General features: G+C 42.0%; 1 protein-coding gene across 1 annotated transcript in view; it reads left to right on the top strand.

The window, feature by feature from the left end:
- The window catches only part of LOC126106436 (D-erythrulose reductase-like), a 66401-nt gene extending 39626 nt beyond the window's left edge, over positions 1-26775 (top strand). Inside the window, exons 3-5 of the mRNA XM_049912716.1 lie at positions 2923-3037; positions 3122-3332; positions 26550-26775. Of these exons, the coding sequence (XP_049768673.1) occupies positions 2923-3037; positions 3122-3332; positions 26550-26653 (430 nt within the window). The 3' untranslated portion in view covers positions 26654-26775. The remainder of the gene's footprint in view (positions 1-2922; positions 3038-3121; positions 3333-26549) is intronic.
- Positions 26776-27169: the final 394 nt, after the last annotated feature.

Raw genomic sequence — 27169 nt, 5'->3', positions numbered from 1 at the left:
TCTTAAACAAAATAATGCTGTCATTTTGCTCAAGTATGTCCTCCATTTCTTGAGCAAAATTTAAAAGCTGTACATAATCTCTAGGGTTCAATTGCTGCACCTTGGCCGTTTTGTAGGGATGAAATGCTAGATCAGCATGCAAAAGACGCCTTACTGAACGATCGCTGAGGCTCAGTTCAGCAGATGTCTCCTGGCAGATCAATCAGGACTACAGAATATAGCTTGCCGAACTCTTTCAATATTCTCTGCAATTCATACTTAGCGTCGAGCCCCTGGTGGTGTTCTGTTCATCACTGTTCCTCATAAACGAAGTGATTCAACCCAACATAAAATGAAGAATCTGAAGTATAGAAATATTCCAGAATGAGATTTTCACTCTGCAGCGGAGTGTGCGCTCATATGAAACTTCCTGGCAGATTAAAACTGTGTGCCCGACCGAAACTCGAACTCGGGACCTTTGCAAAGGTCTCCAGTTCGAGTCTCGGTCGGGCACACAGTTTTAATCTGCCAGGAAGTTTTATAGAAATATTCCCACTTAAATTCGAAAGATTTGTTGATTGATCAACTTCCATTAAAAATAGACACTGTCTTGATTGCATAGTATCTCTCATAAAATGTGAAAATTAACACATTCCTTTTATATATTAGATCTGTGTGCCATGTTTTCTTCAAATATATTATATATAACTTCTTTATATATCTTAATTACAATTTTTATGTGCTTTTATATATGTTTGTCGCTGCTAGCACAACAGCTTGTCATGTATGTAGATGCGATTCACTTACTGTAAAGTGTAAATCTGTGATTGCAGTAATCACATACAATATGTACATTTTTGGACATATCACGGCATTGCGCTTTTGTGAAGAAACACCTGCTAAACCAATAGTGAGTGAGTTTCTGTAATACACTACTGGCCATTAAAATTGCTACACCAAGAAGAAATGCAGATGATAAACGGGTATTCATTGGACAAGTATATTACACTGGAACTGACATGTGATTACATTTTCACGCAGTTTGGGTGCATAGATCTTGAGAAATCAGTACCCAGAACAACCACCTCTGGCTGTAATAACGGCCTTGATACGCCTGGGCATTGAGTCAAACAGAGCTAGGATGGCATGTGCAAGTACAGCTGCCCATGCAGCTTCAACACGATACCACACTTCATCAAGAGTAGTGACTGGCGTATTGTGACGAACCAGTTGTTCTGCCACCATTGACCAGACGTTTTCAATTGGTGAGAGATCTGGAGAAATTGCTGGCTAGGGCAGCAGTCGAACATTTTCTGTATCCAAAAAGGCCCGTACAGGACCTGCAACATGCGGTCGTGCGGTCTCCTGCTGAAATGTAGGGTTTCGCAGGGATCGAATGAAGGGTAGAGCCACGGGTCGTAACACGTCTGAAATGTAACGTCCACTGTTCAATGTGCCGTCAATGCGAACAAGGGGTGACCGAGACATGTAACCAATGGCACCCCATACCATCACGCCAGGTGATACGCCAGTATGGCGATGACGAATACACGCTTACAATGTGCGTTCACCGCGATGTCGCCAAACACGGATGCGACCATCATGATGCTGTAAACAGAACCCGGCTTCATCCGAAAAAATCACGTTTGGCCATTCGCACACCCAGGTTCGTCGTTGAGTACACCATCGCAGGCGCTCGTGTCTGTGATGCAGCGTCAAGGGTAACCGCAGCCATGGTCTCGGAGCTGATAGTCAATGCTGCTGCAAACGTCGTCGAACTCTTCGTGCAGATGGTTGTTGTCTTGCAAACGTCCCCATCTGTTGACTCAGGGATCGAGACGCGGCTGCACGATCCGTTACAGCCATGCGGATAAGATGCCTGTCATCTCGACTGCTAGTGATACGAGGCCGTTGAGATCCATCACGGCGTTCCGTATTACCCTCCTGAACCCACCGATTCCATATTCTGCTAACAGTCATTGGATCTCGACCAACGGGAGCAGCAATGTCGCGATACGATAAACCGCAATTGCGATAGGCTACAATCCGACCTTTATCAATGTCGGAAACATGATGGTACGCATTTCTCCTCCTTACACGAGGCATCACAACAACGTTTCACCAGGCAATGCCGGTCAACTGCTGTTTGTGTGTGAGAAATCGGTTGGAAACTTTCCTCATGTCAGTATGTTGTAGGTGTCGCCACCGGTGCCAACCTTGTGTGAATGCTCTGAAAAGCTAATCTTTAGCATATTACAGCATCTTCTTCCTGTCGGTTAAATTTCGCGTCTGTAGCAAGTCATCTTCGTGGTGTAGCAATTTTAATGGCCAGTAGTGTAGATTTCTTACCTTTCAGATATATTTTTATGCAAGTCCTAGCCGGTCGTGGTGGCCGAGAGGTTCTAGGCGCTACAATCTGGAACCGCGCGACGCTACGGTCGCAGGTTCGCATCCTGCTCAGGCATGGATGTGTGTCACGGCTCTAGGTTAGTTAGGTTTAAGTAGTTCTAAGTTCTAGGGGACTGATGACCTTAGAAGTTGAGTCCCATAGTGCTCAGAGCCATTTGAACCATTTTTTGCAAGTTCTAAATAATTATGAAGTCCCTAATTTTGTAGGCTTCTGAAGATGTCGAAACTGGTAAAACGAAATAAAAATATATTTGCAACTTCCGACAGAATTTTATTCCGAACGAGATAAGGTTTTAGATGTAGCTGTACATGTCAACAGAAAAGTGGAGTAAGAGGTATCTGGTACAGTATACACCTTCCGCCACGTTCCCTATGGTAGTTTTCAGTGTAGAGATGTCGATGCTCATGTTTAGAACCTTCCACTTTTCTGTAAGTCCTGTGCCGGTTTATTCCGTTGGGTGGTAGCATGTTCATTGTCTTGCAACTCTGCCACGTGTGCCCTAGGTCCCTAACGAGAGGTTTTGTCGCTTACAGGAGCTTCGAAGTTAACCTGAAGGCGGTGATCAACATCAGCCAGGTCGTCTCGGACGGGATGATCAAGAACGGGAAGGGCGGCAGCATCGTCAACGTGTCCTCCCAGACCGCCATGGTGGGTGCCCCAGCTGCGCCGCCTTGACGCCGCCCCCGGTCTGCTCCTGCAGACTGCTAAACACCGGCCTGCGCTTCTGTGCAGGTGGCCATCCCCAACCACGCCGTCTACTCGGCCACCAAGGGCGCGCTGGACCAGCTGTCGCGGGCCATGGCGCTCGAGCTGGGCCCGCACAACATCCGCACGAACTGCGTCAACCCCACCGTCGTCTGGACCGAGATGACCAAGAAGGGCTGGCCCGACCCTGGCAAGCTCGCCGCCATGATCTCCAAGATACCGCTCGGGAAGCTCGCAGGTACCACACCACTGTCCACTCCATTCTGATTGGACAACGTAGCCAGGCTGTTCTGCCCACGAATGAAACAAGTTGTTTCGGGGCATTCTGTGGTGGGGGCGGGGAGGGAGAGGGGGGGGAGATGAGGTGTGGAAGGAGGGGGGAGGAAGCTGTGTCAGTATGACTGGCAGGGGGTTTCAGCCACGAGTCTTTCAATGTGAGGCCAGTATGGAATGATCCCACTGAATTACTCCTGTTTTTCAATAAGACCAGTTGGAAACTGAAGTAATTCTTCAGCAGAACCTATTATTAAGAGCATTTTAAACTGTTTGCAATTATTTATTTTAACCACCAATGAACAGAATTATGAAACGATAAAGATAAAAAATTCTAAATGTTTTACTGCAAATCTGATAACCTAAATTTTCCTTGAGACATACAATTCTCAACTTTATCTGCAATAGTAATAGAAGCTGAAGAAATGAATTAAGATTTGCACCTCAGTCAGCACTTGAACCCAGGTCTCCTGCTTACTTTTTTTCCTTGTGTACTAGGCAAATGAGTTAGCTATTACACCATCATAAAAAAATGGCTCTGAGCACTATGGCACTTAACTTCTGAAGTCATCAGTCCCCTAGAACTTAGAACTACTTAAACCTAACTAACCTAAGGATATCACACTCATCCATGCCCGAGGCAGGATTCGAACTTGCGACCGTAGCGGTCGCGCGGTTCCAGACTGTAGCGCCTAGAACCGCTCGGCCACTCCGGCCGGCTTGCACCATCATACCAACATAGGTAACACAGATACACAGACAACCCTAGTCCAATGCCCTCCCTAACACAAAACTGAAAAAATGCGTGACTTTACGTTTATGTTAGGGGAGGGCATGTAGCCACGTTACCTATACTACTTCAGCGATGAAATGGCAGACACATCTGCCTATTAGGCAGGAGAGCCAGTTTCAAGTCCTGTTCATGGCACAAATTTTAATTCATTTCTTCAGCTTCTATCATTATTGCTATATTTGTGTTACTTAAAGATCAGAATAAACATATATTGATAAAAATGTATTAAGTCATGTTTATATAATATATCTTATAGCGTTACATATATTTTATGTCAGGCATTTAAAGATTCAGATGAATTAAATTTTGCCTTGTGAATAGTACTTTTCTGAACAGATGGAAATATCTAAGAATTTCATAGATTTTTTTCTTTATAAAATACCGGAAAATGGTTTCTTTTGTTCTCGATACTCAAATTGACGTTACTCTACTTGCAGATAACTGATGGACTTCCTTTGCAGTTTAACATCTTGTATCTACTTCTCTTCTCAGACAGTACCGACCGATATCCAACTCTGTCTGACGAACAACCTTCTGGGGTACAGCCTCTGACGCACGCCCTGTTTTCTTCTTCGTTGCATATTCAGTATCTACACTTGAAGAACGTCTTACTCTATTTTCTCCACTTACATTCCTGTTCATTTTGCACAGGGCATGAGCTATTTCATCTCTGAACTTTGAACTGGCCTCGCCTTGTTCTTGGGTACACCAAAATAATCACAGCCCCTCCTCTGCAATAGCCATGCATTTACTACCATCATAGCAAGGAAGAGAAAACAATAGCCAATGGTAGTACTTCGCCGATCTGTGTTCCGTATAATTCAATTACCCACTCTTCCCATTGACTCCCTGTAGAGAAATCTAATTGGTAGATAGCAAATCCAAGCCTTACTTCGGTCTTCTTATCCAAACGTTTCACCTTACTTAGCGTTATCACTAGAGGGGTCACCCACGCAACAATCGTCATTCTCTCCACCAATCTCATGAGCGACAACACTTCTCTTCTTTTCATAATATACTGCAGCATTCACAATGTACAGGGTGGAGAAAAATTGTGGCACGAAATTTTAACCGTGGATAGCTGATGCGAGCAGGAACCAAAATTACTGATGCTGTGTAAGTCGACAACGCACAATTTTTAAACTACGGAAACTTGGCGTTACGCGCTACGCCGTTTGTCTGTTGACGGGCAGCGCTATGGTTGTCTGTTCAGACATACAAACGTCCCTCGCCCCATCACTGCCCGAACATGGTACACACACATGTCGAATAGCTCTTGCTGTTTATCTCCACCTCAGTCAGAGGCATTCACACGAAAGCTTCGTTTCGGAGCACACACACGTCACCTGCGATTTAGTCATACCGTAAACATGGCGGCACGGTATTCGTTTGAAGAAAAACGAGATATGGTTTTTGTTTATGGACTAGCCGACGGTAATGCGCATTAAGTTCGACGGTTGTATGAGGAACAGTACCTAGCAAGATGCCACCCACACCAGCAAACGTTTACAGCAAATTCACTGGCGACTTGGCGAAACAGGCTCGTTAGCGGGGTATGATGCTGATGCTGTAAGACCTCGAACACGACAGGATGCTGCATTTGAAGAGACGTCGAGCGCTTCGAGGAAGCACCTCCGACAAGTAATCGAGCAGTTGGACACGACATGGGGGGTCACATGTCGATTTGTCTGAGAGGTTTCGAGGGAGCCAGCATTCTTTTAGTTTCCAACCTGTCCAAAACGTAAATCCTGTCGTGGACTATGAACACAGGCCACGGTTTTGCCGGTCGTTTCTGACGACGTATTACACGAAATCGCAACTTCCCAGCCATTGTGTTGTTTATCGACGACTGCATCTTCCATCGGGATGGCCTTTACAGCACACGAAACGCTCATTACTGGGCAAGGGGAAATCCTCACGTCACGTACGTCCACGGGCATCAGGAGATTTTCGCTTAACATTTGGGCAGGCATTTTAGATGACCATCTGACTGGGCCGGTCCGTCTACCTCCTCGACTTGCTAGGGCAAAGTACTTTCACTTTTTCTAAGAAACTCTACCCAGCCTGCTGCAAGATGTTCCCCTGGACATAACGCTACGCATGTGGTTGCAGCATGATGGGGCGCCTGCACATAACAGTCGTGCTGTGCGTTAACATTTAAATGAACTCTTCAGCAGCCGGGTAAGTGGCAGAGGTGCTGGTAGGACATGGACCCCGCGGTCACCAGACCTCACGCCACAGGATTTTTTCCTGTGGGCATTCTTCAAAGTTCTACTTTACCCACCTGGATGCGAACCACCTAGAAACGAAGAGGTTTTAATAGTTAGCATTCAACGTGATGCCAATCACATCAGTGCAATGCCTGGGATCTTCGAAAGAGTTCGGCAAAACACCGTTCGACGTTATCCAGATTTTGTCGCGTCAGAGGGTCGCCAGTTCAAGCAGCTGCTTTAAGTAAACAATGTCCTAGCTACAAAAAAAGGCTCTTTTCAGGGCTGACACAATTTGTAAAAGACTTTCTGCACGCGAACCAACAGCTGTTGGCTGGTTTGTTCCCGGTACGTCTTATCATCAAACTACAATGGATGTGTCGGGACTCTGGCGGATTCGCCCACAGGTCCCCGCGTGCCGCCTTGGATACATCGCCATCTCCGGCAGGCAAAGCTTTCGCGGTCATGCGTTGTCCAGAGCATCCGGCAGCAGGGCAATGCCGCGGCCAATCGGAGCGCGTGGTGAAAAGTTTACGTAGTTTAAAAATTGTGTGTTGTCGACTTCCACAGCATTAGTAATTTCGGTTCTTACTGACATCAGCTATCCAGCGTTAAACATCCGTGACACAATTTGCTTGCAAATTCCTAAGTTGACAAATTTGTAACGTTTTAAACATAGGATGACAAATTCTAGGAATAATGTCTACTACAATAATTTTTTGGCCTGGTACAGTTCAAAGTGACGTCTATCACATAATATTTATTTAAAGTTGATAACTTACGTTTTTCAACATCAGTAATGATAAATGTCAACAGCTGAAATACACGCGGCCACGCTAGACGGTGCTCCAAAGATTCAACTGTTCAAATAGTCCAAGAAATTCTGATAGTGCAACGCAACTTTCCATGCTTTTAGTCTGAAGCGTCACGAATCTGTTACGAACGGCGATTGTGAGAAAATGCTACGCACTATGCAGATACGGCAATTTATTACAAGCGTTGCAAATTTGTTGAGCTCGTCCATAGAGGGCCAAATACTCATCTCTCTTTTTTTTTTGACAGAATTTTAGTCGATATATGCTGACGTAGTAATTAAACTCTTTAAGGCACTCCGTTGTCACTATTAACTGTTTGTATCGCTTTACAAACTCTGTGATTGTAATTTGTGCCTGAGAAACGTTATCTAACGGAATAATTTCATACCTTTGTACAGGATAAAATTTAGAAGAAACTGTCAAACAATGTTGTCAGCAGTAGTCCTTGCTATTGGTGAATGGATAAATTCAAGAACTAAGAGAGGACCTCAAAAAGTAAGTTACACATTATTATGGCAGGCCAAGTAACTTTTGTTGAATGCTACACTACACTTTAAAGTTACACAGGTACATGGCACTATTTCTCTCTCTACAGGACGGTTACACGGCTCTATCAATCGTTCAGTAAGTCCTCGATGAAAGAAATCCGCCTCTTCATTGCTGGAATATGACTGGTTAGGTCGAAACTAGTGGCGGTATACTAAGACAAGAACTTTTTATGGTTTCGTGTGCTTATTTTAAAAAAAGAAGTTCCAACATTCATAACGGAATTTTTTTCGTTTTTTTTCTTAATCAGTTTTCTGATTCCTCTGATGCTGCCCATCACTACTTCCTCTCCTGCGCCAAAGTCTTCATCTCACAGCAGCCCGTGCACACTATGTCCTCAATTATTTGCTGGATCTATTTGAATCTCTGTCTCACTTTACAGTTCTTATCCTCTATCGCTCCCTTCAGTACCGAGAAGTTACACCTGGCTGTCTTAATGCATGTCCCATCATCCTGTCCCCACTTCTAATGAGTGCTATCCGAATATTCCAGTCTGGATGATTCTGCGGAGAATGTCCTCATTTCTCATCAGCCTACCCAGTTTTCAGCACCCTTCGTTTCCCTTCTTCTCAGTTCCCCGACTCATTCTCTTACATTGCTGGTGCACCAGACGCAAATTCTCAGAACTTTCTTCATCAAACTTTGGTCTGTCTTTTATACCACTAGACCTTTTGGTCAGAAATCTATGCCAGTCTGCCTTTTGTGTCGTCCTTGTTTCATTTACGTTATCTTGCTTCCAACGTAGTAGAATCACTTCACTTCGTCTTCTCTGAATATCGCAATTTCGCTGCAGTCTGATTGCTAATTCCATTTCTGTTTTACCTCATCACTTTCATGTTTGTTCGAATTACTCTGCGTCCATATACTGTGCTAACTAGAGTGTTTCCGTAATTCTTTCTGTCTGGTTTGAATTAGATTATGAAGCGTCTGCTCACGCAAGAGAACTAAAATTTGATTTTGAACAGAAATTGGAATTAATCACTGGAAAGAAAATTGTTGAAATTAACTGGAGCGGACGGCCATTGTTGATGGAGTGCGCATTCCCCTTGGTGGCCAAATTCGCTTCTAGAAAAATGCTGTGAGATTTAGAGAAGATTACATCTAATAATACCACTATCAATTTTGCGGGGCCGCTATCTGTTAATTATGGGCGTAATTGAATCGCAGCTTCGAGACTTTCGCCAGATCGTTTAAGGTTCCACGCTTGCATTCAAGTTTGCTAACGGCTTCGTGGTGATCGGCAGTTAACCTCAGACTCTCTGTAGTAACTTGGAAATGAATAATTGGCAGAATACTAATTGTATTCGGGCACTACGTCTCTACACCACGATCCGTTAAGCTCCTATTGGTCGTCAACTTCGACAATATAACATTTCATGTCTCTTACATCTATTAGCAGAAATCTTAAATGAAAAGTCACGAAACGTACCTAATTTACATTAATTTAATTACAAATGGTGCTAAAGGTACGCTTACATCATATCTGTCTACACGAAATAAAGGTTAGTAACTGGTACGCAAGGAACGCAGCTATAGTGCGTCCTATCACTAGAAAGGCTAACAGACAAGAGCGACAGATCAGAGCAAGAACGCTCTCCACTTATTTTATAAAACAAGGAAGCGTATTATAACCGATCGCAATCAGCCACAGGCTGACTGCCGCTATATATTTGAAATGTTATTTATGAAATTATAATTACATTTCACAAAATTAATGTACATAAGTCACTTCGACGTGAAGTTCAGTAAAACCACAGACTAATGCGCATTTCTGTACTTTCCGTTACTACATTTACACAAAATTACGTGGGTCTGTCCATATAATGCTTCAGTTAGTAATGTCATCAACGAGTCTTATGAGTTTTAATCTCACTCCTGAACCAATCCTTTATTCCCGTCAATGTTTCTTCGCTGTACATGTAGAACAGTAGGGGAGAAAAGCTGCATCACCAAATTACAGCCTTTTAAATCCTAGCAGTTGGTTCTTGGCCATCCATTCTTATTGTTCTGTAACAGTTATCGATGTAGTGCATAGTAGTGACTTAGGCCTGTGAAAAATTCTGCCGCTCATGACTGGCTCCCGGATTTCCCGCTTATTGCGAGCGTTCGCCAGGACCACTTCGGCTATCCGTGCACGCTCAACGGAACGGTCCGCCCCTCGATATGTCACGTGTCACATCTCTAAGGGGACATTGTACATGAGATTCGTTGAAATGTGACATTTTCTGTTTTCTACTCCATAATGTATGTTGAACATTTTGGTATACAATACATTAATATCAGACAATTGTGAGACCGTCAAATAAGATTTTAAACGGTGACGTGTGACTGTCAAATTTCGCGGCTACGCATATACTGCAACAGTTGAGCAGTCATATCTTGGGAACTACACAGTCTAGAAGGCTGTGAATTGCTTTGTTTTGTGTCTACTGCTACGTCTCAGAAGTTGGCATTACGAATACACAAATCAGTCCTTTGTTTCTGATACTAGTTTTTGTTGCAAGTAGTGTGATTATCGGCTATTTCTGTGTTGTTTTTTATATTAAAATAAAATGACTAAGCGTAAAATTAATTATATTTTTTGCAATAAATGACCCGTTTTCTAAAAAAGTACTGATGGTAGAGACATGAAGTTTTCACAGCATGTTAAGTGTGAGATTCAACACATATGAACTAGAATAATTAAAATACCCTGAGTTGTTTTGTTTTTATGTTCATTTATTTATAAAATTCTGTCAAAGAATGGAGTGTTTGAAAAAGGAGATAACATGCCCCACAATACAACTTTAGTAATAATTCTAGTTCAATGTATCTAGAAAGGTACATTCAATAATTATGGAAAATTGTATGTTGGTGCCTTAAAGAGTTTCCAAGATAATGGGTCGCAAAATTCGATAATTTAACATTGGCGGCATAGGACATACAATGCTCCCTTAAGACATTGTCCACTATATTCCTCACGTATTGCTCGTCAACATTATTAATTTAATTCCCACTTCAAGGGCAGCCAGACTACGTGCAATCCAAACTAATGTTGCTATCGCACACCCGTGATTCGTCAACAAGATCTGTTCTTTCAGACATGCAAGTACATCTGGCTTCATGTGGCAGAATTTTATTTTGCGATTGCAGTCTCGGTATTAAGCCATTTTCAAATATCTGCAATACATAATACAACGTAATGAGAACAATTTACAGTGGGATTAACAGGAGGTACAACCAGTCAACCAGTCTTGTAGTTTTTTGACATGCATATACCGAACTTGCAAGATTTTGACATATAGGGAGAGACAACAACGTAATATGTACAACTGCACATCAAATAAACTATAGTCATAATACCAACACCATTGAGGAAATCTACTACACAGGGTAGAGAAAGGCAGATTAATGGACGCTCTAGAAGAAATTGGAATTTAAAGCGCCTTCAAACAACAACCTGAATACGTACCCAGTGAACAAAAGACCCCAGAAATAAAAATCGTCTCGATTGTTTCAGACATATACTCTAATGTATTGTAAGTGCACACTTGTACTTGTGTACTATATACAATCCACTCAAAATTGCAGCACATAAAATAGACTATTGACAAATATCGGTGACTTGTTGTTCTTCAACATGGTGCAGTTGTGCATATGGCATTGTTATCTCTGAGTATATTTTAAAATCTTGTAAGTTCGGTATATGAATCTCAAAAAACTACAAAACTGGTTGTACCTACTGTTCATCCCACTGTAAATTGTTCTCATTACGTTTTATTATTTTTGTAGATGCTTGAAAATGGCTTAATGGCGAAACAGCAATCGCGAAATAAAATTCTAACAGCTAAAAGCAAGATGAAATCTTTCAGAAATTGTATAGGAGATGTGGACCCATTCAACAAGAAAATAATGCATTCAAGTATTACAAGCCTATACGGGCACACGACGATAACAATGGCCTCGAATCCCCGTAGTATAATTCTTGCTGGCCCGCGAATGCAATTAAGAATGTTGGCGAGCATTAGGTCATGAATGTAGTGGATAGTGGCATAGAGATGTAGACATTTGACTTATGGTAGTTGGGGCCGGTTATGGGAGTGTGTAGGGATAGCAGAAGTGGTTTAGACGACCATTCGCGATAAGGGCGAAATCCGAATTCGAATCCCCATCCGGCACAAATTTTCATATGAATACCTAACACAGTAGATCTCAAAGAATTTGTAGTCGGCAAATAATTTCGAAATATTTCGTGCAGCTGTGGATCGTCTTTTCTTACAACAGTTTAGAGCGTCATGCATCGACTTACATTGCCGAACGCTTTTTCCATGTTGACAAAGCCTGTGTAGGTGTCTTGACTTTTTCTTGAGTCTTGCTTCTATTATCAATTGCAACATCAGAACTGCCTCTTTGGTGTCTTTGTTGTTGTTGTTGTTGTTGTTGTTGCTATCTTCAGTATAAAGTCTGGATTGATGTAGCTATCCACGCTATCCAATCCTGTGCAAGGCTCTTCATCTGCGAGCAACTACTGCAACATACATCCTTCTGAATCTGCTTACTGTATAAATCTTTTGGTCTCCCTCTACGATTTTTACTCCCATGTTACACTCCAGTACTAATTTGGTGATCCCACGATGTATCAGAGTGAATCGTATTAACGATCCCTTCTCCTATTCACGTTGTACCATAAATTTTTTTTCTGCCCAGTACCTCCTCGTTAGCTACCTAATCTTGATCATTCTTCTGCAGCACCGTATTACAAGAGCTTCTATTCTCTTTTTGTCTAAAGTTTTTATCATCCACGTTTCACTTCCATACAAATACTTTCAGAAAAGGTTTCTTGACACTTAACTCTATATTCGATATTAACAAATTTCTCTTCTTCAGAAACGTTTTTCTTGCCATAGCCATCAAACATTTTATGTCCTCTCTACTTCAGCCATCATCAGTTATTTTGCTCCCCAAGTAAAAAACCTCATTTACTGCTTCAAGTGTCTCATTTCCTAATTTAAATCCCTCCGCTGCATTCCATTATCCTCGTTTTGCTTTTGTTGATGTTTATCTTACAGCCTCCTTTCAAGACACTGTCCAATCTTTTCAACTTGTCTTCCAGGTCCATTACTGTCTCAGACAGAACTGCAGTGTCATCGGCAAACCTCAAGGTTTTTATTTCTTCTCCCTGGATTTTAATTCCTACTCAAATTTTTCTTTTGTTTCCTTTACTGCTTGTTCAATATACAAATTGAATAACACCGGGGACGAGCTACGACGACCCTGTCTCACTCCCTTCTCAACTGCTGATTCCGTTTCGTGCCCCTGCCGTCTGGTTTCTGTAGAAATGGCAAACAACCTTTCGTTTCTTGTATCTTACCCATGCCACCTTCTAATGACCCTCCCTTGGCCACTAGAAAAACTATAAAGTATTCCTTGTAAGAACAAAAAGAACAGACAGGCAGCCTCGAAACTTTCCGCTGCAAAATTAATTGTAACTACTGTTCCCCATTCTTTCCGGGTCCTCTTTCCTTCCTAGTATTAAATGATATAAATAAATATTTCCTTTGGTGTTACTTTTGAATATGAATACTGAAACTGACCTTTTCATCAAAAAATATAATATTTAGTGCTATGGGGATCTTAATTACTGTCTTCTTGGCTGAAAAAGAGTAGATTGTTAATTTTTCAGTAATGTGTGGCGTCTCCGGAGTGCAATCGAGCGCACCCAAGGTTAAAAAAGTTCTTCTTAGCAGCCAGCGTAAGAAACAGCTTTTCAAGATCTGCGTCGTAATGTAGCTCTGAAAAATTCTTGACGCTGTTACTCAAGAGCAAGTCAGACGGATACGATTCTGACCAGCTGTGACAGTCTGTGTCGGTAGGGCAAGTTTCACAGATTTTCGCTTTTCACAAAAGAGAATCTGTTCATTCCAAAAGACCGTGTTATTAAACAGGGATCGCACAGTACTAACTAGCATTCAAAATCCTAAGTCTTCTGCTTGCTTGCACTTTGTATCCTAATTACTAGAAGAGGAAAGATGAGCATAATATTCACTTCATAAATGAGAAAAATTTTACCTTTTAAGATAACAATTATTATTTAATAAAAACGTTCTTCTCAGTGCTCAACTATTACAGATAGCCGTACCGTAGGTGCAACCACAGCGGAGGGGTATCTGTTGAGAGGCCAGACAAACGTGTGGTTCCTGAAGAGGGGCAGCAGCCTTTTCAGTAATTGCAGGGGCAACAGTCTGGATGATTGACTGATCTGGCCTTGTAACAATAACCAAAACGGCCTTGCTGTTTTGGTACTGCGAACGGCTGAAAGCAAGGGGAAACTACAGCCGTAATTTTTCCCGAGGGCATGCAGCTTTAAATGATGATGGAGTCCTCTTGGGTAAAATATTCCGGAGGTAAAATAGTCCCCCATTCGGATCTCCGGACGGGGACTACTCAAGAAGACATCGTTATCAGGAGAAAGAAAACTGGCATTCTACGGATCGGAGAGTTCGGGCGCTGATAACCACGCAGTTGAGCGCCCCACAAACGAAACATCATCATCACTACGGATCGGAGCGTGGAATGTCAGATCCCTTAATCGGGCAGGTAGGTTAGAAAATTTAAAAAGGGAAATGGATAGGTTAAAGTTAGATATAGTGGGAATTAGTGAAGTTCGGTGGCAGGAGGAAAAAGACTTTTGGTCAGGTGAATACAGGCTTATAAATACAGAATCAGATAGGGGTAATGCAGGAGTAGGTTTAATAATGAATAAAAAAATAGGAATGCGGGTAAGCTACTACAAACGGCATAGTGAACGCATTATTGTGGCCAAGATAGATACGAAGCCCACGCCTACTACAGTAGTGCAAGTTTATATGTCAACTAGCTATGCAGATGATGAAGTAGTTGATGAAATGTATGATGAGATAAAAGAAATTATTCAGGTAGTGAAGGGAGATAAAAATTTAATAGTCATGGGTGACTGGAATTCGACAGTAGGAAAAGAAAGAGAAGGAAATGTAGTAGGTGAATATAGATTGGGGCTGAGAAATGAAAAAGGAAGCCGTCTGGTAGAATTTTGCAAAGAGCATAACTTAATTATAGCTAATACTTGGTTCAAGAATCAAGAAAGAAGGTTGTATACGTAGAAGAACCCTGGAGATACTAAAGGGTTTCAGAAAGATTATATAATCGTAAGACAGAGATTTAGGAACCAGATTTTAAATTGTAAGACATTTCCAGGGGAGGGTTGTGGACTCTGAACCACAAGGTTCTGAACTGTAGATTAAAACTGACGAAACTGCAAAAAGGTGGGAATGTAAGGAGATGGGACCTGGATAAACTTAAAGAACCAGAGGTTGTACAGAGTTCCAGGGAGAGCATAAGGGAACAATTGACAGGAATGGGGGAAAGAAATACAGTAGAAGAAGAATGGGTAGCTTTGAGGAATGAAATAGTGAAGGCAGCAGAGGATCAAGTAGGTAAAAAGACGAGGGTTAGTAGAAATCCTTGGGTAACAGAAGATATACTGAATTTCAAATGACTCTGAGCACTATGGGACTTAACATCTATGGTCATCAGTCCCCTAGAACTTAGAACTACTTAAACCCAACTAATCTAAGGACATCACACAACACCCAGTCATCACGAGGCAGAGAAAATCCCTGACCCCGCCGGGAATCGAACCCGGGAATCCGGGCGTGGGATGTACTGAATTTAATTGATGAAAGGAGAAGATACAAAAATGAAGCAAGTGAAGCAGACAAAAAGGAATACAAACGTCTCAAAAATGAGATCGACAGGAAGTGCAAAATGGCTAAGCAGGGATGGCTAGAGGACAAATATAAGGATGTAGAGGCTCATTTCATGAGGGGTAAGATAGATACTGCCTGCAGGAAAATTAAAGAGACCTTTGGAGAAAAGAGAACCACTTGCATGAATGTCAAGGGCTCAGATGGAAACCCAGTTCTAAGCAAAGAAGGGAAAGCAGAAAGGTGGAAGGAGTATATAGAGGGTCTGTATAGGGTCGATGTTCTTGAGGACAATATTATGGAAATGGAAGAGGAGATAGATGAAGATGAAATGGGAGATATGTTACTGCGTGAAGAGTTTGACAGAGCACTGAAAGACCTAAGTCGAAACAAGGCCCCGGGAGTAGACAACATTCCATTAGAACTACTGACAACCTTGGGAGAGCCAGTCCTGACAAAACTCAACCGTCTGGTGAGCAAGATGTATGAGGCAGGCGAAATTCCCTCAGACTTCAAGAAGAATATAATAATTTCAATCCCAAAGAAAGCAGGTGCTGACAGATGTGAAAATTACGGAACAATCAGTTTAATAAGTCACAGCTGCAAAATACTAACGCGAATTCTTTACAGACGAATGGAAAAACTGGTAGAAGCCGACCTCGGGGAAGATCAGTTTGGATTCCGTAGAAATGTTGGAACACGTGAGGCAATACTAACCCTACGACTTATCTTAGAAGAAAGATTAAGGAAAGGCAAAGCTACGTTTCTAGCATTTGTAGACATCTCTCAGAGTTACCCATTATTCTTCTAATGTATTCCTTTCCCCTGTTCTTGTCAATTCTTCTCTACTACTCCCTCTGAAACTCTCTACAACTTCTGGTTCTTTCAGCTTATCCAGTTCCCATCTCCCTAAATTCCTTCTTCAGTTTTAACTTGTGGTTCATAACTAGTAAATTCTGGTCAGAGTACAAATCTGCCTCTGGAAATGTATTAGAATTTGAAATATAGTTCCGAAATCTCTGTTTTACTATCATATAATCAGTTTGGAGTCTCCAGGTCTGCTGCACGTATACAACCTTCTTTCACGATTCTTGAACCAAGTGTTAGCTAGGATTAAATTACGCTCTGTGTAAAATTCTACCAGGCGGCTTCCTCTTTCATTCCTTTCCTCCAGTCCATATTCACCTTTAATTTTTCCTTCTCTTGCTTTGCCGGCCTGGGTGGCCGAGTGGTTCTAGGCGCTACAGTCTGGAACCGCGCGACCGCTACAGTCATAGGTTCGAATCCTGCCTCGGGCATAGATGTGTGTGATGTCCTTAGTTTAGTTAGGTTTAAGTAGTTCTAAGTTATAGGAGACTAATGACCTTAGAAGTTAAGTCCCATAGTGCTCAGAGCCATCTGAACCATTTTCGTCTTTCTTTTCCTACAATCGAATTCCAGTCACCCATGGCTATTAAATTTTCGTTTCCATTAACTATCTGAATAATTTTTTTTTAATTTCATCATACATTTCTTCACTCTTTTCTACATCTGCTGAGCTAGTTGGCATATAAACTTGTACTACTGTGGTGGGTGTGGGCTTCATATCTGTCTTGACTAGAATAATGCGTTCACTATGCTGTTCATAGTAGCTTACCCACGTTCCTATATTTTATTTATTATTAAACTTTCTCCTGCATTACCCGTATCTGATGTTGTATTTATAACCCCTTATTCACCTGATGAAACGTCCTGTTCCTCCTGCCACAGCACTTCACTAGCCCCAACGATATCTAACTTTAGCCTATCCATTTCACTTTTTAAATTTTCTAACCCACCAGCACGATTAAGGGATCTGACATTCCATGCTCCAATTCATAGAACGTCAGTTTTATTTCTTCTGATAGCGATGTCCTACTTAATAGCCCCACCCAGAGATCCGAATGGGGGACTATTTTACCCAAGAGGATGCCATCATTATTTAACCATACAGGAGAGCTTCATAACGTCGGGAAAAATTATAGCTGTAGTTTTCCCTTGATTTCAGCCATTCGTAGTGCCAGCACTGCAAGGTCATTTTCGTTGATGTTACAAGGTGTTACTGTGGTGTCACCGCAAGACACCACACTGGCTGTGGTGTAGGCTTCAAATCGGCCGCGGTCCGTCAGTACACACCGGACCGGCGAGTCGCCACTGTCGGCGCTAGCAGACCGAGCGCCGCCACTCGGCTGGTCTGACGAGACGAGCTGGCGCACTGGCCAGCTCTGCAGCCGACTGTAACAGTAATGGTTCACATGTCATGGCTTCAGAGATCTCAATTGCAGAGACGCTAGTTAGCATAGCCTTCAGCTAAGTCAGAAGCTAAGACCTAGCCAGGCGCCAAATACAGTTTGTGCATTGACAATTGATTTATATGTGTGAAGCAATCAGAATTGTAAAGAAATATTCGCAGTTCGGTCTATAACTGCACTTCTAAATTACTGTACAAAGTCCAGATCGACTTTCACCGCTCACGTTGAATTAAAGCTAAGTATTTAATGGTATTCCTGTCTATCGCCTAAGATGTTCCAGATAGATCCAGTTGTGAGCGTGTGGATGCTATTCTGTCACTCTGCGCAACGGATTAATCTGAGATTTACCCTTTACCCTGTGACTCCTGCAAAATGCAATTTCCACCCCCCACACTAATACAGAAGTCAGACAGGCGCTCCTAACGTTCTAAAGAGAAATGCCTGAAAAACTTCCAGCAATCTTCTGTAGTAGTCCACTGTAAGGAAATGACACAAAAATTCACAAAATTTCTTACGTAACTGGTGGGATACTTGGGTACTGGAGTAGTGCTAGTTAGTGTAAGTCCGCAGCTCGTGGTCGTGCGGTAGCGTTCTCGCTTCCCACGCCCGGGTTCCCGGGTTCGATTTCCGGCGGGGTCAGGGATTTTCTCTGCCTCGTGATGACTGGGTGTTGTGTGATGTCCTTAGGTTAGTTACGTTTAAGTAGTTCTAAGTTCTAGAGGATTGATGACCATGGATGTTAAGTCCCATAGTGCTCAGAGCCATTTGAACCATTTGAAAGTTAGTGTAAGAAAAACATGAAACTAACGAAAATTATTATTTAGTTTTGCTAAAATTCTGAGAAATCACAATGGCACCTTTAGTTATGAACTCAACAAGTTATTTCCAGGTTCTTTTCGGAATGTGAAGTTACCTCTCAAGGATAGCATTCGCTAATCAAATTCCTAGTTTAAGATTGTTATTGACTTGGCAGAATGGCTGAGAGCCGCACCTACTCAACTTGAATAATTATCCATTAGAATGTTGCTAGGTACGGTTGAGGCTGTCGCGTGTGAAATGCAGTGAAGTGTACTGTTGTGGAGGAAATATGGGGCTCGCAAGAGCTGTAGCACACAGCACCGAAGCTGCTATGACTGCTGTCTGCGCCGCTCGCTGCTGACAAACAAGATAACTCTCGTTCTATCTGGATTGACCTTCGCCAATCAAACTCTCCCTACGCCTTAATGAAGTCAAGGACACCTATTCGCACCTAGTCTAACTATTGGCGTGGTACACCGGTCAGATAACCAGTCCACCGTGAGGCCACACAAAAATTCGCTCGCAGGCGTTTAACTATTAATCTGTCCATTCACACTGCACAATAACTGTGGCAGCCAACACAGTGAACAACACTTAATCGCAAGGACTCAATATAGAGTCGCACTCCAATTCCCTCTTGACAGAGGTGCTCTCCCAGTGAAGTACTGATGAGAGACTTGTTCCTCACTCTTTGAGTACATATACGAACGCGCATGCTCTCGTTACATGTTGTCGCTCCAAGAGCGACAACAGAATAACACCTCTCCATGCCAGATGTGACGGGGTATATCTTTCAGTCTCTTCCATTACTCCTTCAGCTCAAGGCGTCAGAAATACTGTCTGCCAATCGACATTGCGCTTCTAAAACTGGAGAATGACGTTTCGTTTAAGGTGACCAATCTGAAAATCTGTAGCTTCGGCGTTTGGCGTTTGCTGTCTCCCTGTGAAAACCTCTGAAACTGCGTGCTCTGTTTGTAAAGTATGCGTAGGCTTTGTACTCCCACACAATGTAGTGGAATTTGCTTTTAAGCTGAACACAGGATCGTTCTTCCTTTCATTCGAACACACGCTGTCTGCTCCATGGGCGGTCTCCTTGGTGTTTTTCGTTGACTCGTCCGCTGAAGGGACCAGCGTCCCATTGTGCAATTTGCGTCTCCCAAACTGAAAGCCCCTACGACCGTCGTGTCTTGAATGTGTGTGTGTACGCCAGCCTCGAGTATTTCAATCTCAGAGTGCCATTGCGATTTATTAGTTATTTGCATATCGTTTACATAAATTCGTACAACATTGACTTTGTCTTATCGAGTTTGGGTTCGAATGAAGCGTCTTGATGTGCAGAATATGATTGTGACGGCGGAATATGTAAGCAGTGAAGGTCAGTAGACCATGACGTCTTATATACCTCCCTCCTTCTAACAAAATTTTTGTCTGGGGCTTGTCTGTTCCGAAGAAAACATCGACAAACTCAGGCAAAAATTGTTCCTTTAGATTTTCCAATAAACGTTTCTCAGCCATTGTTAACAATTTTTTCTTATGATTTCTTTATAGCTATTGTTTCTATTTTTATAATTCTACAATTTATGTTTTGTTGTTAGGCAAATATAGACTTTGCGAAAGTTGTTATTCTTTGTTGTTGCCAGTATGTGTTTTTATTTTTCATTTCCAAAAATTGTTTTTACAATATTATTTTTTATAAACTCATGTTTCAGTCATCTTATCTTTAGTTAAGCTTCGCGTGGATGTTCGTGTGGCTTTGTTCTTTTTTTTATTTAGGCATTATTTGTGTCACTGTTTTAAGGGTGAAGAAGTGTTTTTCTTTATTCTATCCTCTTTCATCTTATTATCAATCAAAACCTTTTTTATATAAAAAACTAACTTGGCTTTACAGGGATTTTTGAGATTATCTACTTATACTAATTAATTTTCTTTACATAATATTTTAAGGTCTCTATCACATTATGGGCTTTACATATATGATAAAATAATTACTTTTACAAAAAGGGAAAAAATATTTTTACAAATATATGACTTTCTTCACTCTACATTCGTGGTTTATCAGTCTTTTCGTTTTGTGCTGCGTCAGTTTCTGTGTTCGACGATCCCCACTGAATTACTGGAAGGTGTCGACTCATTTGTTTGGCTTTCACAAATCATGAGAGAAGCACTCTTAGCATGTGATGCCGGGTCTTACTTGTTGACATTGTCATCATGGAGTGGTACTTTTAACCGATGATGATGACTGTGGTTTACTGCATAAATAGTGATGTCTTGGTACTCCTTTGCAGTCACACCTGGGACAGTATGGCAGTTCGATGATTGTAGTTGACTACCGACGATCGTCACCCAACATTGTGCTGTGACGTCTTGGTACTTCACACCTGGTTTGGTATGGCACTTTAATGATGTGGTAGGGAGAATACTGTTCATTTTGCTGAATCTATTTTTAGATAATGTTGGTTGGTACTACTTAATATTCCGTTTGCCGTTCGCTTCTATTTGTGTGACAATTCGAGGTTTATTTTTGGAGAGGTGGTTGTAGTAATTGCCATGCCTCAAAGTTTGACGTTTGTAGCAATTTGCTTTGTAGGATAGGAGAGAAAGGTATCTTGCTGTCTTCTGCCCTTCTTCATCTTGCTTGCATTCTTCCGTTCTTCTTGGGCTAGGAATATGTGAATTTTAGTGTAGGAGTGATATAGGATTTGTAGGATCTGACTGCCTTTCCAAATGTTACTTGATGAGTTTGTAGATATTAGTAATCTTTTGTACCTTCATTGTCGTCTCGTTTATTATGATTCTCCCCGTGCTCTTCCATTGTGTAGCAGTTTCGTGACATATGGAATGTCTGTGTTGTGCATTGTCCTCCTGAAGTCCAACCTGATTGCAACCTGCATTTCCAGTGTGGCGTTGGTCTTCATGTCGTTGTTGTTTTTGCCCTAAGTGCTTTCTCAACATGTCTGTACCCTCTCCGTCGCTATCTCGAAGCATCTGGTGTTAAGGGAGCTGGCGATTGGTGTTGGTGGCGATGTCCCTCTGACGTGTAGAAATATTTACAATTTTTGTTTTACATATATTTGTTGTTTACAAATAACTCTGATTTTATATAATGCAAGAATTTTCTGATAGTGGCAAAAATTATTGTATATATATATATATATATATATATATATATATATATATATATATATATATGATTTCTTTTCGTTATTCTAATTATGTCCTACCACTTCTTCATTCTTTTAATTGTTGTGTACCATTTATTGTTTATGTGCATGTTGTAGTGTACTTGATACTACAAGAGATTGTTAGTGTGTATTGTGTCTCTTTTTCTTTTAATTAATGTGTTGTTCTGTTATTTAGTGGTTAGAATAAGATAGAGTGGACGTTAGTTTGCCTAACCTCTTCCGCATTTTTCAATTCAATCTTTACGTTTTGCAGTATTCGGTGGCCTAACTTCTACATCTGGATTCTCTTTGCTGTGTTGTTCTTGTCTCTGTGGACCATAATTTCCTCTGTAATTATTCGCGCCCTGGTCTCGCCGGTTGCTGTTTCTAACATCGTAAAATCTTTCAAAGTATCCTTGACCGTTGGCATTTTGATTCCTAAACCCATATCCGCCACTGTATGAGTGTCCATTACCGATCCTATTTCGGTACCAATTATTCTGGTTATCGTTTCTATGCCAATTGTCTCCATTGTGCCACAGTCCTTGTCTGTTAAATTGCCTGAAATTATTGGTGTTAGGATTACGATTATTATTATTATTGGAATATTCTTTCCTAGTCCTCTCATTTTGCTGTTCCCTTTCCTTTCTTTTTTCTTTCACCTCGTCTTCTTTAAACATAAATTCAAGTTCCCCTAAAACCTCTTTGAAGTCTTCGATATTTTCATTTTTTTCCTACTGTCGCCTGTTGACACTTTACTGGTAATTTCATTCTACATAGACGTATCAGCTCTCCGTTACTGTATGGTTTATGTAGGCATTGATTCTTTTTGTCTATTGTATCAAAGAATTTTACCACGCTTTTCTCTCCTGAGTTTTCATATGGTGTCATCTGAAGTACGTCGTATTTCATTTTGTTTTGCGCCTTCTTAGACCAATATCCTTCGAGAAATGCTGTTATGAACTATAGGTAAGACGTACAGGTAGCCGCGATCTTTTGCATCACCTCTGCTACTGTCCCTGACATGTGTGAACAAATGAAGTCAAGTTTGTGAGCTACGCTCCGGTGGTTTGGTAAGCCTACTTGAAACTGATCGATGAATGTGCGTGCATGCAAGCTACCTCCTTCTTCCTTGAAATGTTGAAACTTTCTAACTGTAAGAAAGTGGTCTGTATCATATCTACTCATAAATCCGGTTTGTGGCTGATTCATGGACTCAAATAATCTTCCACTGCTTGTGTCGTCGTGTTTATTCTCTGGTAATCTACTCCCTGTCTGCCAGTTCTCAATTTCCTGACTCATATCCGCGTCATATCGTATTTGGTGAACAAAAGTGTTGTTCGTGTGTTTCTACTCTCGTCGTTCGTGGTGTAGTACCTGTGCTGTTATTATGTTTTGTCATTGGATTTACTGGTTCACTTTCCTGTCTTTCGATTGGTATCGGCTGAATGTATGTGTTCTGTTTTTCTACATACTGTACCTGGTCCTGTGGCATGTCATGTATTACTTTAATCGGGGTTTTCTGTTTCGTTTTCTGCGCGAGTGTTACATCTAGCCTTGGTTCTACTTGAACTTTCTTAGACGGCGCGTGTTCGTGTACTGAATTAATGCTTGATGTGTCAGTTGTTTCGCTACAGGTGTAATCGGTCTCGATCTTTTCTTCGATAGTTTGTATCAACTCTGTTCGAAGCTTTTCAAACTGATCTTTGTTTTTAAGTTCTATTTTATTGATCCGCTGATCGTACTTTTTAGTGCAACCTTTTCGACCTTGCTTTGAATTGCTTGTTCTTCCGAAATTTGTATTGCTGTTCGAGTGGCTTTTTTCGTAAAACGTTCCACCTTTTTGTCAACGTTTACGATGTCCAATTGGACCTTGTCCACGTCAGTGCGTAATTGCTGCTGACCTTGTGTTAGTACCTGAATTCTTTCTCTAGGTTGTTTCGCGTCTTTGTTTATCTGAGTGATTTGACTATCAATTCTGGCGATCCCTCCTTCCATCTGGATTTTAATCTGTTGGACCTGTGTCTTAACAGCCTGATTATCCTATTTCAATTCCTCATACTGTTTTGTCATCTGTTTATTCCGTTTCGTTATCTGTGTATTAATAGTATTAATATCCTGATTCTGTTTCGTCATACTAGCGTTCATTTTTTGTAACATCTCCATGATCGCGTCCTGTCCTGTAACACTACCTTCTGCTGAACTATGTATTCTCGACCTGTTGTTTTCTCTCGGTCAGTTACGTTGTTTACTGGGCTATGCTGTGGCGTTTCTAAGTTTGATAACTGCAATAACCCTTGCTGTCTGTGTTGAGGACTAATTGCGTTTGTCATTGAACCAATACGTGGCGCAAACAACTCCGCATTCTGCCCTCTCTGTTGTGTATGTCTTGTGTTTGCAGGTACAGTTGCGTCTGTTACGGGACCTTTTCGTGGCGCTCGTAACTACGCAAAATTCTGTGTCTGCTGTTGGGGCATATTTAGAATATGTACGATAGGTTCGACGTATTCTAAATGATCCCCCTCTTCCTCACTGTCTACTTCTCTTTGAACGTTACCTAACTGCCGGTTCATTGACAGTATTGACGCGTGATCTGTCCCTGAATATGCGGCAAACAAACGTGTTTCCTGTGCTCGTTTCACTTCTAATCTTTGCCATTTCCTACGTGGGCTGTCTATTTCTGGCTCAGAATGTGCCCTACCTGGGATTTCTTTCAACACACCACAACCCTATCTACAAAACTGTACGACTACTTACCAGTTGGTTGAACCAACAACAACAACGTCGTGACTTCTCGGCTAATGTTCTGTCTGCTCTGCTACAGTCTCCAATCTCCACCTGTGAGCTTGCAAAGGGAGAAAAACGTTATTTCTCAATTCTAACTTACATGATGCTGCGTCCCTGCGTCACTCTGCGTCTGTGCCTATCACCTGAAAATTCTATGCCCCTAACAGGTACACAAAAATCGTAAAAAAATGCAAAATTTTCCAACACAATAACACACGCCTTTTTCCCTACAATTCTGCTTTCTTCGCTACCTGTATCTATTCTGATCCCAATCTTTGCAAATAGCTATTTAATACATGAAAGAAAGTTCTTCAAGGTGCTACTGCTGCGACCTGCCGTACCTAACTATCCTGACACTTTCCTGTCCTGGCAGCTTACTTATTTTACCTATCCTGGCAGGGTCGCCATTTTCTGTGGGCGGCGTGTGGGTGCTATTCTGTCACTCTGTGCAACGGATTAATCTGAGATGTACACTTTACCCTGTGGCTCCTGCAAAATGCAATTTCCACCCCCCACACTACTACAGAAGTCAGACAGACGCTCCTAACGTTCTAAAGAGAAATGCCTGAAAAACTTCCAGCAATACATATCTTCTGTAGTAGTCCACTGTAAGGAAATGACAAAAATTCACAAAATTTCTTACGTAACTGGTCGGATACTTGGGTACTGGAGTAGTGCTAGTTAGTGTAAGAAAAACATGAAACTAACGAAAATTATTATTTACTTTTGCTAAAATTCTGAGAAATCACAATGGCACCTTTAGTTATGAACTCAACAAGTTTTTTCCAGGTTCTTTTCGGAATGTGAAGTTACCTCTCAAGGATAGGATTCGCTAATCAAATTTCTAGTTTAAGATTGTGATTGACTTGGCAGAATGGCTGAGAGCCACGCCTACTCAACTTGAATAATTATCTGTTACAATGTTGCTAGGTACGGTTGACGCTGTCGCGTGTGAAATACAGTGAAGTGTACTGTTGTGGAGGAAATATGGGGCACGCAAGTGCTGCAGCGCACAATACCGTAAGCTGCGATGACTGCTGTCTGCGCCGCTCGCTGCTCACAAATAAGATAACTCTCGTTCTATTTGGATTGACCTTAGCCAATCAAACTCTCCCTACACCTTGTTGAAGTCAAGGACACCTATTCGCACCTAGTCTAACTATTGGCGTGGTACACCGGTCAGATAACCAGTCCACCGTGATGCCACTCAAAAATTCGCTCGCAGGCGTTTAACTATTAATCTGTCCATTCACACCGCACAATAAATGTGGTGGCCAACACAGTGAACAACACTTAATCGCAAGGACTCAATATAGAGTCGCACTCTGATTCCCTTTCGACAGTGGCGCTCTCCCAGTGAAGTACTGAAGAGAGACTTGTTCCTTGCTCCAAGAGCGACAACGGAACGGCTCCTCTCCTTGCCAGACATGAATTGGTATATCTTTCGGTCTCTTCCATTACTCCTTCAGCTCAAGGCGTCAGAAATATCGTCTGCCAATCAGCATTGCTCTTCTAAAACGGGAGAATGACGTTTCGTTTAAGGTGACCAATCCAGAAATCTGTAGCATCGGCGTTTGGCGTTTGCTGTCTCCCTGTGAAAACCTCTGAAACTGCGTGCTCTGTTTGTAAAGAATTCGTAGGCTGGGCGCTCGCACACAATGTAGCGGAATTTGCTTTTAAGCAAAACATGGGGTCGTTCTTCCTTTCACTCGGGTAAACGCTGTTTCTGCACGGACGGTCACCTCGGTATTTGGCGTTGACTCGTCCTCTGAAGGGACCGGCGTCCCGTTGTGCGGTTTGTGTCTCCCAAACTAAAAGCCCCTGCGACTGTCGTGTCTTGAATGTGTGTGTGTACGCCAGCCTCGAGTATTTCAATCTCGGAGCGCATTTGCGATTTATTAGTTATTTACATATCGTTTACGTGAATTCATACAACACTGGCTTTATCTTATCGAGTTTGGGTGCCTTTACCTTTCCTAAAGCCAAACCCATCAGCTAACAGACACTCAGTTGGGTAACGGTGTGCAAGAAGCTATTGATGTACCTAGACTGGTAGGTTACGGTGCGGTGTGGTGTTGCAGAAACTACGGATGTGGCGAATGCGGTGCTGTTCCTGCTGAGCGACAAGGCGGCCATGATCAACGGCGTGTCTCTGCCGGTCGACGGCGGCTTCACCGCCACCTGAGGCTCCGCCCCACACCAGCCAGCAGCCAGGAGTGACCCGTGTCTCCCCATCTCCTGTCCTGTCTCTCACTTCTGTAACGTGACGCAAATAAATGGTGCTGCGGTCAGATTGTGGTGTCTGAAGCCAAGAGAATCCATTCATTCCATGACTGAGGCTGTGGTCGTCTTTTGCAGCGTAATCTGAGCTGCGAAAAACGCGGCCGAGATTTTAGCCAGTGTCCCCGTCACAAAGAGCAGGAAAAATTGGAAATCGTTGGCAGTGAAACAGCCAGACACACGCATCGGAGAAGCAATATTTTTCTGTTTTCCTTCTTTATTGCAGCCAGTCTTCGATACATGCAATGTAACCAATTAAACTACATATACTATCATAAAATCACATACACCCATGAATCACGTAGAACACTGACATGTGTTGTATACAGTAATTGAAGACCTAACTTCTTTACATGCTAAGGACCAAGATTAATTTCTTAAGGTATAACAAAAACATAATATTGTCTGATACGCGAATTAG

This window comes from Schistocerca cancellata, chromosome 10 (genome assembly GCF_023864275.1).
Source record: "Schistocerca cancellata isolate TAMUIC-IGC-003103 chromosome 10, iqSchCanc2.1, whole genome shotgun sequence".
Classification (NCBI taxonomy): domain Eukaryota; kingdom Metazoa; phylum Arthropoda; class Insecta; order Orthoptera; family Acrididae; genus Schistocerca; species Schistocerca cancellata.
Note: the sequence above shows the minus strand (reverse complement) of the source record. Positions and strands in the feature narration are given on the sequence as shown.